General features: G+C 36.9%; 2 protein-coding genes across 5 annotated transcripts; both read left to right on the forward strand.

Moving 5' to 3' along the window:
• The first annotated feature begins 693 nt into the window (after window positions 1-693).
• LOC124848869 (putative RNA-binding protein C1827.05c) lies at window positions 694-13,578 on the forward strand. Of its 4 annotated transcripts, XM_047326686.2 has the most exons (10): window positions 703-841; window positions 2,544-2,872; window positions 10,742-10,851; window positions 10,964-11,078; window positions 11,147-11,202; window positions 11,753-11,800; window positions 11,914-12,011; window positions 12,902-12,971; window positions 13,065-13,175; window positions 13,286-13,578. In XM_047326686.2, exons 3-10 carry the CDS (start codon window positions 10,768-10,770, stop codon window positions 13,331-13,333), a joined length of 630 nt encoding a protein of 209 aa, XP_047182642.1. In that variant the 5' UTR covers window positions 703-841; window positions 2,544-2,872; window positions 10,742-10,767; the 3' UTR covers window positions 13,334-13,578. The 4 variants fall into 4 exon arrangements, with proteins under 4 accessions (XP_087948976.1, XP_087948974.1, XP_047182642.1 ...); XM_088092848.1 differs by lacking the exon at window positions 13,286-13,578 and having other exon boundaries at window positions 697-841; window positions 13,065-13,247; XM_088092849.1 differs by lacking the exon at window positions 13,286-13,578 and having other exon boundaries at window positions 704-841; window positions 2,719-2,872; window positions 13,065-13,247.
• Window positions 13,579-15,005: 1,427 nt separating this feature from the next.
• Window positions 15,006-16,507, forward strand: LOC124848870 (uncharacterized). Its single transcript, XM_047326688.2, has 4 exons — window positions 15,006-15,328; window positions 15,572-15,719; window positions 15,911-16,004; window positions 16,101-16,507. The coding sequence occupies exons 1-4, from the start codon at window positions 15,123-15,125 to the stop codon at window positions 16,268-16,270; spliced, it is 618 nt and encodes a 205-aa protein (XP_047182644.2). The 5' UTR covers window positions 15,006-15,122; the 3' UTR covers window positions 16,271-16,507.
• Window positions 16,508-16,716: the final 209 nt, after the last annotated feature.

Consider the following 16,716-nt stretch of genomic DNA (forward strand, 5'->3'; position numbering starts at 1 on the left):
TCATGTATCTTGCCATCTTTTTCTCACATTAGAGAAAACAAGTTGATAATAAATACTTTCTGCATACTGTTATTTGATGGTTTTGGGAAATAGATTAGTTGATGCATTTTTCTTTGTAATGGGCTTTCCCTATTTTTTTTCAGACAAAGTTCTATGGATGTTTCTTCCTACACCTCTTTGTTTTTCTTCCAAATCCTAAACCCTATACACCCCATCAGCTCCTCACCATTCAAGAAGCTCTCCTTCAACATTATATCTAACAATTATCATTTTCCTTTTTATATTACTATTCTCTTTCTCTTTGTTCTATCGCCGAACATGCATCCATGCACCTTTCGTATTCTTTTACTTTTTACAGATTTATTATTCAGAACAAATATAAACAATCCTATTTACTGAATTTATAACTTACACTTTTAATTTTAGAAAAAAAGGCTATAGAAGAACAAAACAGGAATAAGAAGGAGAAAGCCCAAAGTCATGTATTTATAAAAAAAAATTGGTGAGAAATACCTTCTTGAACACCTAATACGAAAGGTATTTCCAGATTCAGATGACTTTTAGAACTTTCATTACAGTTTATTGTTTTTTTATTATTAATTTGACCCAGATACTCTGCACTTAGCAGCCCATTTACTATTCGGCCCATAAGATTGAAAACGTGGTTTGATATTATGCACGCGTGGCATTTGTGCAAAGAGAAAGAAAAACAGAGAGAGAAAATATCAGAGACTTTCTCTGAAGAGAGGGAGAGAGCGAGACGGACGTGGGTGGCCGGAGGAGATCCAACACGGCTGTGGATGCTCTCGGTGCAGAAGGCAAAGATGAAGATCTTGAAACGGTAAGTAAGAAAAACTCTTCTTTTATTTAAAACTGAATACATTCAATAGTACAAGTGTTTATTTTCATCTAACGGGAAAGGGAAAAGGGACTCTATATATATAGAGTCCTGATAAGGGAAAAACACTCCACTGTTCAACCGGAACAGTGAAGAACGGTCTAAACTTAAACCGTTAAGAGAATCGAAAGATTCTCAATATTTATTTCTGAATGACCATTCCAAAAGTCATTTTTGGATTCAGAAATACATTTCAAACTTCGAAATGCAAAACCAAATTTCAAAATAGATGTTTTGGAAGTTATTTTAGGATTTGAAAATATTTTTCATAACATCTATACCATTTTTTTTACTTTGGAATCACGGTTGGAGAATGTATTTCCGGATTTAGAAATATTTTTCAGAACATTCAATCCAAAATACAAAATAATTTCATAAAAGTATTTTGGAATATTTCTCGAAATGAAAATGATTTTCAAGAAAATAGTTTTTAATTATGAATTGGCTGTTCCAAAATATATTTTCAGATTTGAAAATATCTTTCAGAATACTTAATCTGGAATATATTTTTAATACTGAGTATTTAAAAAGATATCTATCATATTCAAAAATACCTTTAGAAACACTCGATCCGGAAATTATAAGAAATAAGAAAGTGTAAGAATTTTTATTATAATTTTTTAGTCCTCGCATTTGTTTGGTTGATTTAGTTTTGTTCTGTTTTTTATTTTGGGTTCAATTTAGTTATTCTATTTTTAAAACAATTAAATTTGATCTTTCCGTTAGATTAACATTAATTTTTATTTTATTTATTATTGACTTTTTTCTATTTTCTTTAAAACAAAAGTTGTCATGTATTAAATCATGGCCGTACCATATAACAATGATAATATGTCGTGTTATTGCCACGTGCTTATTTTCACTTTAGTCCATATTTATAATTTATTTAATTTATTTTTTTTATATGAAGTAATTCGTCCTCTTTTATAATTTGAGACCAAATTAATAATTGATTTTAATTACAACTTATATATGTTAATTTTTTTTTTTATAATTTATACATAAGATCATTTCATTTAAATGTTTATTTTTTTATATTTTTACCTAAAAAACATCTTTATTTAAACTTATAATTCTTTTAAAATATTAAAAATGTAAATATGAAATCACACTTATCACGTTAAAATAATTGTCACATTAAACATTTAAAAATTATAAGTGTCATTTTACATTTATATTTTTAATATTTTTATAAAATTACAAAAATATTAAAAATATATTTTAACATGTATATATAAATTGTAATCATATAAAAAAAAACTAAATTGCTCCATTTAAAAAAAAAACTAAATTGAATTAAATTTATAAATTTGAGAAATTGAAAATAAAAAATACCACGTTATAGTAATAGTGACACATACCTAACATATACATGCGACATGATTATGGCCTACTATAACAATTTTTTGTTTTTTTAAAATTAAAAAAAATTGAAACTTTTACTATTGGCACAACATATATTAGTACGACATTAATGTTTAACAAAATTGACTAAATTGAGTTTTTTAATAAATAAAAAGGCTAAACTAAAAAAATAAATAATGGGAAAAAAAAGAACCAATTAAAGAAATATGAGACCGAATCTATACTAAAACCTATAATTTAAAAAGAGTATAGTTTGAGAATAACCATTGTATGGGTGCAGGAAGAAAGACCCAATACATATTCGGGAGTTGTTGGGCCAATTCAGTCATGTCACTTAGACTAATGGGCTAAGTCTTAAGAAAGTACTGTGTAAATCTTGAGAAAGTACCACTGTTACGTTTCCCCTCTTCTTTTCACGATGAAATAATTTCGTTCCCAAACTTTTGACATATCAGAGAGTAAAGTGTTAGGGTTTTTCTTCCTTCTCCCTTTACTCGCCCTTTTCCCTCCTTTCTTCTTCGCGCCGGACTCACCCCTCTCCAATCGCACCACCATCACTCACGCCGCTCTTCACCTTCACGTCACGGTGGTAACCACCCCAGAACTCAGGTTTGTCCTCTCTCTCAAGAGTTAATGATTTGGATGTAACGAGTTTATGATTTGAATGAAAAAAATCTTATTATTGTGCAGAAGAATAAAGGAGTTATGTTTATAACTCTTTCTTACAACGAGCTCTGTTTAACCCACAGGCTCAACAACTAACAGAAAAGACTTACAACAAACCCTAACTCTATTAAATAGTTATAATAAGAGGGCAGGCATACATGATCCATAACATCAAATTTAAGTAACAACAGGATGGATTTAGGAATATGTAATGACCAACAACCTGTACAGATAATTTCAAATGTAATGACCAATATGTAGTATATTGTAAAATAAATGAATCGCTACTGTACTTATTTAAAACGCATATAAAGATGCATTTAGGAAAAAGAATTAAAAAAATTACTTATCACACTTGTAACAATGGAATAAATTTTCGCTTCCTCCAATTCTGTATTAAGCTAAAATATATCCAAAACAAGCAGTCTGATTTTTATTCAGATCCTAGTCAATCTAAGAAGGCAAAGCATACAAGCTTCAAGATATCCTTAGTAGTGATCTTTAAGGTCCAATGCAAAAAGAAAGAAGGCAAGAGTTTGATAATCATATCAACATATTTATTTGGGTGGCTGCTAGTCGTAGCTAAACTAACATTTGAAAAACGGAATTGAGATAAAACGAGGAGTCCCCTTCAAATGCATTGCAATCCCTGCATAAAATGCACAGACGTCGATCTTTTAGATAAAGTTTCTAGATAGCAAATCATACCTGCAAATTCCACAGCCAGTTCAATGGCACTGCCGCTTAGATATGCAAATTATAAAACAAGATAATAGCATAATATGAATTGAAAACCTTCATAGTTTAAAAGTCTTTCAATCATTGCATGCCATCACTAAGCCACAAAATTTAGTAAAAAAGGTTAAAGTTCAATTTTAAGTAGATGAATTTTCAATTGTTGCTTACATAATCAATATAAGTTGTCAAGTTTGTTAGTTAAAATTTGTTTTAATATTAAGAATGCATAATATATATTATGCGAAAAATGAAAGTTTTAGTAAGGATTTATTTCCCATTTTAAAATATTAATATTTTTGTTAATTTATTAAAACATGATTAATCTATGGAATATTGGTTGCTATTCATTGTTAATAAATGGGTTCATATATAAATTTGTGTTTGGGAATTGTCATTATGCAGGTTTTGTATGTTATGTGAGTAGGGAAACAAATAATCCTGAAAACAAAAGAAAAAACACCAATTTCTTTCTATGGCAGTTATTTGCATTATAGCAGTCAAAGAAAGTGTCACCTTCTATGTCGGTTGGGTTTACACTTATCGTAAAAAGTCCACTTTCATGCTGGTTGGACATGAACCAGTCATAGAAATTGACACCTCCAATGACAGGCATGACATATTTTATATACTGGGTCCCTTGCTCCTGACATAGAAAATTGATCTTTCCATGACCGGTCCATACTCGGCATATAAAGTGGAAACTTTCTATGTTGGCTGTATATATGATGGATAAAAACAAGCATAGAAAGCCTTTTTTTAATCGTTATAAAAGGCGTTTACTGTACTGCTGTGTTGTACAATATGTAAAAACACTCTGTAGATACTAGATAACATTCATTACACAAGAAAAAACGTATGTGGGTGTGTATAGATATATATAACTGTGATTAATTTAACTAGCTTGAGATATCATTTTATATCATTTATAGTTTGATTGAAGGACTTCCTTTTGTCATACATTTATTGTTTTATGTTATTCTAAATCCTTTGAGAAATATTCTATGATCTAGTACTTTGAAAACAGGAAAGTAAGACCTGCAGTATTTCATGTAGAATTGTTAGTTAATTCTCAATGAAATACATTTTATTTGTGATTAGCAAGTTGATAGCCTTTTAGTTAAAATCTTATGAGAACCTAACCTCGGATTTAATATAATATAGGATGATTCTAGAATATTTCCACCAAACAAAATGATGAAAATAGAAAACAAAAGATGGGACAAAATAAAATCTTGAAAGATGTCATACCACTTGGAAGAATTTCAACTGATGAAGAATCATACGATAAGATTTAAGAAAATGTAACTCACTCTTCCAATAGAAAGAAATCTCCTGAATCCTTCTTATACTAGAATTACAAAATCTTAAATAAAAGAATATAAAGAAAAGAAATTAAATTCTGTTTCGACTGGCCCCAAAAGGACACTGTTAAAACATACTTGGATGGACGAACGAGCGATGGCAAACACAAGAGACGGACGGACGAACGATCACGAACACTGGAGACGGCGGACACTTTCTCTCCAGGTGATGCAGACCGGGCGGACGGTACCGTGATGGACGAACGCTGTTCCTCACTTCCATAAATCGGGCGGACGCCCTCCTGCTCCAGGTGTTGCTCCCTGCTTCCAAGCCGGGCGGACGTCCTCCCTCTACTGGCGCTGTTCCACCCTCCCAGTTGGGGAGGGGCCGGGTACCTGCTAAAGGCACTCCGACGCTCAAGTCAGCAATATGACAGAGCGTTATATAATGCATGCATGTGTTGCGTTCTAAGCAATCTGTCCAGAAATCATACCTGAGACCTTTATTTATACTGATCGTAATGGGCTTTTACCTTTTGGGGGCTTGGGAACGGCCCAATAATGCCTTAATCCTTATTAAGGACTTTAACGTGTCATTAGCATTTAACCGTGTAATCAACAAAGTGCGGTCGGTTGAGAATGATGTTCGGCCAGGGACGTTACCCTGGGTGTGCGTCTGCCTGGATCTACTTGTCACACTGGACGGACGCTCTTAGGCGGTCGTTCGACTCATGAAGTGCTGGACGCTCACCATCTCGGGCGGACGTCCGGCTCCTGAGCGGACGTCCAATCCTTGGGCGCGGACGTCCCCTCTTGAATGGATGGACGCTCGCCATTTCGGACGGACGTCCGATCCTTGGGAAGATGTTCAGCTCAGTGAAAGTAAACTTGGGCGGACGTCCCATTTTGGGCGGACGTCCAGCTCTTGAACGGATGGACGCTCGTCCTGATTGACATTTTGGGCGGACGTCCAATCTCAAGTGGCTGGACGCTCGTCCTGATTGACATCTTGGGCGGGCGTCCATTTACTGAATGGCTGGGCGCTCGGTTTATGCCGGGAGGTCCTGTTAGTACATAAGCCCCCTAAGCCCGAGCATAATTTTATTGTGCGAAGGGGTTGTCCACGCCTGGATGGGCAACGCTGGAAGGCTGCTGGATCTATGAATCCTCGGAAAACTTTTTCTTTTGGATGTTCAGTCTTGGAAACTGAAACGGGTGGACGTTCGGTTCTGCTTGTGATCTGGGCGAGCGGCCTTGGACGGGCGCGTGGTCTATGATTGTGAATTGGGCGAGCGGCCTTGGACGGACGCGCGGTCTATGATTGCGACCTGGGCGAGCGGCCTTGGACGGACGCGCGGTCTATGATTGCGACCTGGGCGAGCGGCCTTGGACGGACGCACTATCTTGGGCGGACGTCCCATCTCGAATGGCTGGACGCTCGTCCTGGTTGCCATCTTGGAGGACGTCCCATCTTGAAAAGCTGGACGTCCCCTCTTTAGTGGGTGGGCGCTCGTCCTGATTAGTGGGTGGCAGTGTTAACCGCTTGCTCGGCCTATGCTTGGAGGTCCTGTTAGCACATAAGCCCCCTTTCCATACATGCTTTGCAGACGTTTCGTCTCTCGGGATTTTGGTGAAGAACACTTTTTGTGAATGTGGAGAGTGCGGGGCTATCCTGTGGTGATAGAATTCCATGTGAGTTCTTCAAAGTTTTTCTTACAAACAGAGGTTCTATCCGGTTGGGCGGACGGGCATTTAGCCCTTTGGGTGACGTGGGCACCGGAACGGGCGAACGGCCATTTGTGTGGGCGTCCTTCCGTACGGCGTCCGACACTTCCTGGTACACAAGCCCCCCAAGCCCGAGCATAATTCTTTTTTGCGAAGGGGTTTTTTATACGGCCCCCGAATTGCTAGGTCCACGTGGAGGTCGATTTGGCGTACCTTGGAGGACAAATGGCCGAACGATTGATTGTCCGAGGCCGGACGGTTGATTGTCCCTGCCATATTCGGTTAAATTATAACGATGCCATGGACGGTCGGTCGGTCGATTACTGAATGCCAGATTTGGCTAAGTTATGATCGGCCGGTCAATTCCTGAATGCCAGATTTGGTTAAGTTATGCACGGCCGGTCGATTGCTGAATGCCAGATTTGGCTAAGTTATCGACGGCCGGTCGATTGCTGAATGCCAGATTTGGCTAAGTTATTGACGGCTGGTCGATTCCTGAATGCTAGATTTGGCTAAGTTATGGACGGCCGGTCGATTCCTGAATGCCAGATTTGGCTAAGTTATGGACGACCGGTCGATTGCTGAATGCCAGATTTGGCTAAGTTATGGACGGCCGGTCGATTGCTTCATGGCCCAACCAAGCTGAGAGTTGTTCTCGTTGGAACACTCTTTTTCACCAGCTTGGGTTTGGTAGGGCGGACGGTCCTTCGTTTCGTCGCCCAACCAAGCTGAGAGTTGTTCTCGTTGGAACACTCTTTTTCACCAGCTTGGGTTTGGTAGGGCGGACGGTCCTTCGTTTCGTCGCCCAACCAAGCTGAGAGTTGTTCTCGTTGGAACACTCTTTTTCACCAGCTTGGGTTTGGTAGGGCGGACGGTCCTTCGTTTCGTCGCCCAACCAAGCTGAGAGTTGTTCTCGTTGGAACACCCTTTTTCACCAGCTTGGGTTTGGTAGGGCGGACGGTTCTTCGCTTCGTCGCCCAACCAAGCTGAGAGTTGTTCTCGTTGGAACACTCTTTTTCACCAGCTTGGGTTTGGTAGGGCGGACGGTTCTTCGCTTCGTTGCCCAACCAAGCTGAGAGTTGTTCTTGTTGGAACACTCTTTTTCACCAGCTTTGTCTTTTTCTGTATTTGATGCGGGATGATTGAAGAGAGCTGCTTTTGTAAATACGCACTCGTGCCGTTATTGCGGGTTACCTGCACTATGAAGGCGAGATGGCGAATTTTAAGTTTAAAGAAAGTATGCGTCCATACCTTGTAAGGTGGACTGGGCACTTATGAATGGCTGGACGCTCATAATTTTGGACGGACGCCCCATCTTGGGCGGACGTCCCATCTAGACGAGCGCTCTTTGAAGCTGATGGACGAGCGCTCTTTGATCCCGGGTCGACAAGCGTTCGCTGATGACGGTGGACGAGCGCTCTTTGAAGGATGAAGGACGGGCGCTCGCTGAAGCCCGATGGACGACCGCTCCTATGATCCCGAATGGATCAGGACTTCAGTCTTGACCTTCGGGAGTGGAGTTGCAATGACCGGGAGTTCAGGCCGGATGACCAGATTTGGCTAAGTACCTGCGGACGCATGGTCGAATTGGCGGAAGTATAACGTACCTTGGAGGCCAAATGGCCAGACGGCGGACGCCAACCTTGTCTGAGGCCGGTCTGGGAGTTAAGGTCGAGTGACCGGGACTGTGTTGAGGCCGAACGGCCGAGAATATGTTGAGGACTCAATATCCGATAGTTGAGGCCGAACGGTCGACGTATGGTGAGGCCGAACGGTCGATGTATGGTGAGGCCGAACGACCGAGATCATGTTGAGGCCGAACGGCCGAGAATATGTTGAGGCCGAACGGCCGAGAATATGTTGAGGCCGAACGGCCGAGAATGTGTTGAGGCCGAACGGCCGAGAATATGTTGAGGCCGAATGGCTGAGAACGGGGCCCGGATGCTCATATCTCGTGGTCACCACTGGGTAACTGAAGTCACACGGCCCCACGGTGGGCGCCAAATGTTTCGACTGGCCCCGAAAGGACACTGTTAAAACATACTTGGATGGACGGACGAGCGATGGCAAACGCAAGAGACGGACGAACGATCACGAACACTGGAGACGGGCGGACACTTTCTCTCCAGGTGATGCAGACCGGGCGGACGGTACCGTGATGGACGAACGCTGTTCCTCACTTCCATAAATCGGGCGGACGCCTTCCTGCTCCAGGTGCTGCTCCCTGATTCCAAGCCGGGCGGACGTCCTCCCTCTACTGGCGCTGTTCCACCCTCCCAGTTGGGGAGGGGCCGGGTACCTGCTAAAGGCACTCCGACGCTCAAGTCAGCAATATGACAGAGCGTTATATAATGCATGCATGTGTTGCGTTCTAAGCAATCTGTCCAGAAATCATACCTGAGACCTTTATTTATACTGATCGTAATGGGCTTTTACCTTTTGGGGGCCTGGGAACGGCCCAATAATGCCTTAATCCTTATTAAGGACTTTAACGTGTCATTAGCATTTAACCGTGTAATCAGCAAAGTGCGGTCGGTTGAGAATGATGTTCGGCCAGGGACGTTACCCTAGGTGTGCGTCCGCCTGGATCTACTTGTCACACTGGACGGACGCTCTTAGGCGGTCGTTCGACTCATGAAGTGCTGGACGCTCACCATCTCGGGCGGACGTCTGGCTCCTGAGCGGACGTCCAATCCTTGGGCGCGGACGTCCCCTCTTGAATGGATGGACGCTCGCCATTTCGGACGGACGTCCGATCCTTGGGAAGATGTTCAGCTCAGTGAAAGTAAACTTGGGCGGACGTCCCATTTTGGGCGGACGTCCAGCTCTTGAACGGATGGACGCTCGTCCTGATTGACATTTTGGGCGGACGTCCAATCTCAAGTGGCTGGACGCTCGTCCTGATTGACATCTTGGGCGGGCGTCCATTTACTGAATGGCTGGGCGCTCGGTTTATGCCGGGAGGTCCTGTTAGTACAAATTCTAAGAAGATTAAATATATTGTGAATCCCTTCATGCACTCATCATTCTCTTAGGTTGGAGAGAATTTGTTCATGATAAATAAAAGTATTATATAAACTCAAAGTAATAAAAAGATGAAGAAAAACTATCTTTATTGAAATCGAAATCTTGTGAAAATCAAATATCTTATTATTCATATGCTTTTATATCTTTCTCTGAAATCAAATAACAATCTATAAAAAACATTAAACAATATTAACATTAAGGGACTAATAATAAGTTTCATAACCAATTCCATCTAATGCAAAAATTGAATAGCTAAATAAACTTTATTTTGTGTTCTATTATTAAAAGAATTGCACAATAAAGTTGCAGGCATATAAAAAATATCATTTTCAACTTCTCATTTCTTTCTTTTTTTCTTTGTTTGTATTATTTTTCTAACTTTTTAATTGCCTTTCTCTAATCTCTTTCATCCTTCCCCTAAACTTTCTATAATTTATACTTTGGAATATACCTTCAGAAATACAAAATTTGTATTTTGAATTATGTAATTCAGAATGTATTTTTTATTTTAGGTTTAATAGCCAATTTAGTCCCCACTTTGGTTGAAAAATCTCAATTTAGTCCCTCGTTATAAAAGTGTTTTACATTAGTCCTAACTTTTAAAATAATGGGTCAGATTGGTCCCTTTCGTTAAATATAAGTTAACGAAATTAATGGATGATGATGTGACACAGCTTAAAGCTGATGTGTTAGATTGGTCCCTCGTTAGCTTTAAGTTGTGTCACATCATCATCCATTAATTTTGTTAACTTATATTTAACAGAAAGGACCAATCTGACCCACTATTTTAAAAGTTAGGACTAATTCAAAACACTTTTATAACGAGGGACTAAATTGAGATTTTTCAACCAAAGTGAGGACTAAATTGGCTATTAAACCTTTATTTTACATTTTGGAATGCACAATTTAAAATATTGTATTTCAGAATATATAATCCAAAATACAATCAAAGGGTTTAGGGTTTTGACACAATTCCTCACCACCCTTATTTACGATATCTCACGAAGGCGATTCTTTGCAGAGTGGTTTAGCATAACAGACAGCGAAATGGGAACAAAGGCAAAGAAAGCTATGAAGAAGAACATGAAAATGGCTTCCTCTAAACAGCCATCTCAGGGTGCTGATTTTTTGGTATGTCGATAATACCGATTCTGAGTGCTCTCTGTTTTCAGTTTACTTTTCCTTTCATTTTTCAATTTATTGTGTCAATGTGGTGCTTAATTTTGTTTCTGAATCGGTAAAGCCCTTGGAAGGTGGTCCTGCTCGCCAGATCGCCGAACAGAAGCCGCTGGAGAATACTTCCACGGTATTGCACGTGTCCAGGATTCCGCATGGATTCTATGAGAAAGAGATGGAAGGTGCTCATAGATTTTCTTTCTGGTTTTTTATTGATTTTGTGGAGTGTGTTTACAGTTGCATTTTGTAGGTTATTTTGGGCAATTTGGAACCATCAAGAGGTTGAGAGTCGCGAGAAATAAAAAGGTTGGGCTTGCATGTTAACTTGTCTCCTTTAATGTCCGTGCTTTTTATTATTTGCATATCGTGTGATTGTGTATCAACTTGATAATTGAGGCATACTTTGTTTATTCTGGTTTATTTACTAATGTAGTTAATTTGACCTGTGGATTCAGTGATTATTTTTGTATAATGAACCCCAAAGAGTTGTCAATTTTGACATAATGCAATGTATGGTTGTATGGCGAAAATTTACTTTTCTTGTCTCATGCTCTATTTATTCATGACTGGTCTTAAATTTAAGATAATGTTCCAATGCAGAATATCAATTGTGTCGTTAATAGTTATGAGTTTCTCATAGAAGTTGAAGCCTCTGTTATCAATCAATATTGTAGTAATTCTGCTTTTGTTTGGTCCTTACATTTTGAAAAAAGCTACGGGTTTTCAACCATCAATATATTTGTTTCATTAAATACTTTGGGGCTGCAATATTTGTTTGTTGTTACCGTTTTAGGGATGATGGATATTGGTTTTAGTTGATTGATACTGACAATATATGTTTCTTGTTCTTTTACAGACAGGAAAATCAAGACATTTTGGGTACATAGAATTTGAATCTCCTGAGGTATTTGTTGTTTCTGCAGATTAATTGGTTGTGTTATGACATGACAAATTTTGGTGCTATTGTGTTTGTAATAAAATTCAGTTTCCATGTTTTAATAGTGCCTTGATTTGTAGGTAGCGAAAATTGTAGCTGATACTATGCACAATTATCTCCTTTTTGAGCACCTTCTCCAAGTTCATGTTGTACCTCCAGAGCATGTTCATTCAAGATTGTAAGTTATTAATTAATATTTTTCCGGATCTATTTCCTTCTAAGGATGCCATTGTATGTTTTTCTTAATTGTAGACCTTGGTGTCTAACCATCAATTTTCTTTTCACTCCTTTCTTTGCATGTGTGATAAAGAAAGATATCTATTTAGAGTATTGAAAAAAATCACTAATACAGAATTAGGAATTTCCTCAACCATTTTGGGTGTGCACGGTTGGTTAGACTCAGACTATGATGCATGGATATGATTCATATCTGATACGGCAGTATGTTTATTTTGAAAATAAGAGGATGTGGTACGTGACCGATACATAGTTAAGAATGTATAAAAGTTCTTAAAAATATAATAAATATATAATTGTTATTGTGTGGATCCAAACTAAAATCAGATTCCTTAGACATTGTCAAAATAAAATAAATTGTTGTCATCATAAAAGTATTAGTGTTTCATTGATTGGATACTTCAATACTTAGCATTGGTGATACATTGAAGTATCGGTGAGTGAGAGGACTCAAATAATTTTATAACCATTTTTGTTCCATACATGGGAAACTTTTGTCTAGTTCTTGCTTTACATGCTCATTAGCTTGGTCACATTTTGTTCATAGGCAAAATTGTTTCGACACCCCCAAACAAATCCCTCGGACCTTGGAAGCTTCTCTGAACAGAAAGCCAACTAGTAGTCTGGAAAATTATCATATCCCAAAATGTGCATGTTTAGTTGGTTATAATGCCTAGAACTGCCTTTCAGCCAAATAACTCCACATGGCTGAAGGAATTGCAATCCTGTAAAATGGCGTATTATGTGCCTTGATTTAAGGTTAGAAATTAAGTTTATTCTTTTGAATATGACCAAAGGTAACAAATGAATGTGTGGCATTTTTCATCATAGATGGAGAGGATTCAGTTATCGTCACAAGCCATTGGATTATGTCCAAATTGAACGGAAGCGTCATGACAAGGTATCTAGTTCATTGGATAATGAAGTATACCTGGTTGATATTTCTCATCTGATTCTGAGTATTAAGTTCTGTTTCTTGATGCTGTCATTCCAGGAAAGAACCTTAGAAGAGCACAAAAAATTGGTGGAGAGGATTCTAAAACATGACCAAAAACGACGGAAAAGGATAGAGGCCGCTGGCATTGATTTCGAATGCCCTGAGATCGTGAGACTTTTGCTTTTATCATTCTGTGGTTGTTCGTTTGTTTTCACAAATATAGAATTTTGTGCATCTTGAGATTTGCTCTCATTTTACATATATAATTGCTCGTGCAGATGGGTAACATCCAGCCTGCTCCAAAGAAAATAAAGTTTGATGACTGAGTTGGTAATCCGACTCATCTTCAAAAAATGTTTTTGCTGAATTCCCTGAGAATATAGTGCTGAGCTACCATGGTCACGAGTGTTCACAACTGTAGAGTCTCCTGGTTTAGGATTTGTAGTATTATTATTTTTTGCTGTTTTGGAACTTAACTCTGAAACCTTGTATCCCTCAAATGTTTACTGGAAGCATGGTCCATTTTATATATTCATCAACTTTTAAAGCAGTTGATCACCTTCAAGGCTCATTCCTGTTTTACTTTTTTCACCGGCCTCCTCCAACTCTCCGTGCCTAGCCATTTTCAAATAGCTCACTTTTTTCAAAAGTATTGCCCTTTTTTGGTCTTCAATTGCATTCTTAATTAGAGTTTGCGCACATCTATTGCTTCGTTTCTTAGATTTTGTTAACATTGACAATCTGGCAAAAAAATATTTCAGTTAATTTATTGACTTCTCATCGAAGTATTCATGGAAAGGAAAAGTGGTTTTAATCGTGTATCTTGACAATACAGACTTGGAACTGCTTATATTTCCTCTGGTTCTCCGTGTACATGGTCATGTTAGGCTTCAAATTACCTCAGGTCTTCAAATCCTTTCATATTTTTTGAAGAACTATTTTCTTGAATTTAAATTATGAAGTGACATATTAAATATAATTTATTATTTGATACTATATGTTAAAAATACTTATGTTATATATTATCTATATCTATTTGAAAAGGTCGAGAATAATAGTTTGCATTTTTTTTGAACTCCATCTCCATTTCCCTAAAAGAATATTATATATATATATATATATATATATATATATATATATATATATATATATATATATATATATATATATATATATATGCCCTCCTGTGAAATATCACATTTCAAGAAAATTTATTTCTTTTATTGATTTTTTTTTGTATTAATTATATTAATATAATTATAATTCTTTTATTGAAAGTTAATTCAGACATTTTAGAATATGTTGCTTCACATTTGCTACTTGAATCCAACAGTAGTAAAATATTTGAAATACTATAATGTATTTACAAATTAAATAACAAAATAGATAATGAAAAAAAAAGTATAGATAAATGATAAATTTTCATATAGTTATGAATATTATGTATAATAATTTTTCAAAAAAATTGAATTATTATTATACCTTGTAAATTATAATGTTGTGCTTTCCTTGTTTTTCAATCGAGTTTCCTTTCAATACATATTTTACATGAAAATAGGTTATGCGTTATCATATTTTCTGTAAATCCTTTTTAATGATATATGTAATAAAGATCCTCTCCTATGATATGCTACCGCCATTACTTCTAAAACATTATTAATAAAACTTATAAATTAGAACTATTAACATTACTTAAAATATTTTTTAAATAATTAAATTACTCATGATTGACTTGACTGCCTAAAAATGAAAGTTAAAATAAAATTATCAGTTTTCGTATTGAAATGGAAACTAAAAGTACTTCTAAAGATAGTAATGAATAATTTCTAGGGAGATTCTGCCAATTTTTTTTGTTTTGGTTGTTCTGGTTTGCTTTGATTTCATCAGTACCGAAAAACATAATGTTTTCAAACTTAATTAATATTTGATTGAGTATAATAGAAGTTAAGTTTAACCAATTATACATTTGTACAACTCTTTTAAGACAAAAAGGACAAAAAGGACAAAAAGGGAAGCTACATGTGAAATTTCACAATCCTAAGAAACTGTGCTACGCATTTGATATTTAAATACCCAAACTACCCTTTTCTCTTCACTTTCTTCACGCTCTCATTCATGGGTGGTGGAGTAAAGAGTGCGGTGGCCAAGTTCACTGCCACCGGGATCAGAGGCGTCGTACCGCCTATCCAGTCATCTGTTCAGAGTGCTTCTGAAGTGTCACCGGCAGATGGCGGTGAAGACAGTACGGCGAGGGTGGTGTCATCAGGCAGTGTTCCTTGTTTTGATGAAGCCACAACTGAACTAAAACATGTTCTACATAAGTAAGTATACACACTCTCTCTATCTCATTGTTCATTTCCTTTGAGTTGCATTCCATGCTATAATAAATCTATTATTCTTTTATTGGTTATTTAATTATTGATATTATTAAACTCCTATCAAGAAACAAATAAGTAGCTTTTGTGTTCTAACAAATATCTTGTGTTGTGTTATGCTTTATCGTGTACTGATTTCTATGGACCTTTTTTCTCTGCAAACATCATATGAATGTGATCATATTTCAGGAAATACCTATCTTCAAACTCCACCGAATACCAAGGCTGTGCTCTTCCTAATCAAATATCTGTTCTGTCAGCTTCTCATTCTGGTTTGAAGAACAAAGATAGTGTTTTTCAGGCTTTTCAATTGTTTAGTGAAAGTTCAGAAGCTCAGGTAGTGCTTTAATACTGCATAGTTTGAAGAGTCTTTATTAATCTCTAAGCTTCTTTGATGAAATCCAAAATAAAATTTGCCATCCAACAGTTTTTCAAGTTGAGTTACAATAAAAATATATTCTATAAATTAACATAATATAAACAAGTTTATTAATCTAGGGTGCACTGAATTAATACCTGAATGAGCAGAATGTTGTGGCTTCTATTGCCTGTGACCCAAATGTATGGAATGCGATGGTGCAAAATCCTAAACTACAAGATTTCTTCCATGCACAGCAGACAGGTAAAGGGGTCTGTTTTCTTGATTTTGTTTCAGCCATTGCAAAACTCTCTTTCTAATTTTGATGGATGTTAATTAAAGAAATCTGTGGTGTAACAGATGGTTTTGAAGTAGAGAGAAGTTTTGATGAAAAAGTTGAAGACTTACCTTATTCTTATTCTGTGTATTCTCTTGTCAATTTGCTAAATATTCTCCGCAATGTAAAGTTTACCGTAGTTGAAATGATTGCAGCGTGTCAATTCACATTCAGAATAAGTTTGGGTTCTTAATTGCTGGTTATTGATTGGAGAGGAAATGCAAAAGCAAACTTCATCGATACATCATTGTGAAGGAACTTTTATGTATGTTGAAACTTGCTTTAAGTTGTAAGCAAAAATGAGTTAAAACACACTTTGTTGAGCTCTAATTTACTGTATGATTGTGATGGCTGGGAATTTTCACAACTCTATTATTCTTGAAAGTTATTTATAAGATATTAATGTATGCTATTTCGTTTGGTTTCTCCACCATTATCGTGGATCTCTATAACTGTTTTTTTCAGTGGAATTTAGTGATATCTTCGGAAAATATTGAATTGTTTACATCGCCACGTGTTTATGATTTAGGTATTTTATGTTATTTATTATTATTTTTAATTTATAAGAATAAATACATTAAATTAGATATTAGGTTAGTTACAAGTTTATTTGACTAACTTTTTGCTTAATCTTTTAAT

The sequence above is a fragment of the Vigna umbellata genome, chromosome 6, assembly GCF_029865625.1.
Source record: "Vigna umbellata cultivar VRB3 chromosome 6, Vumbellata_1.0, whole genome shotgun sequence".
Classification (NCBI taxonomy): domain Eukaryota; kingdom Viridiplantae; phylum Streptophyta; class Magnoliopsida; order Fabales; family Fabaceae; genus Vigna; species Vigna umbellata.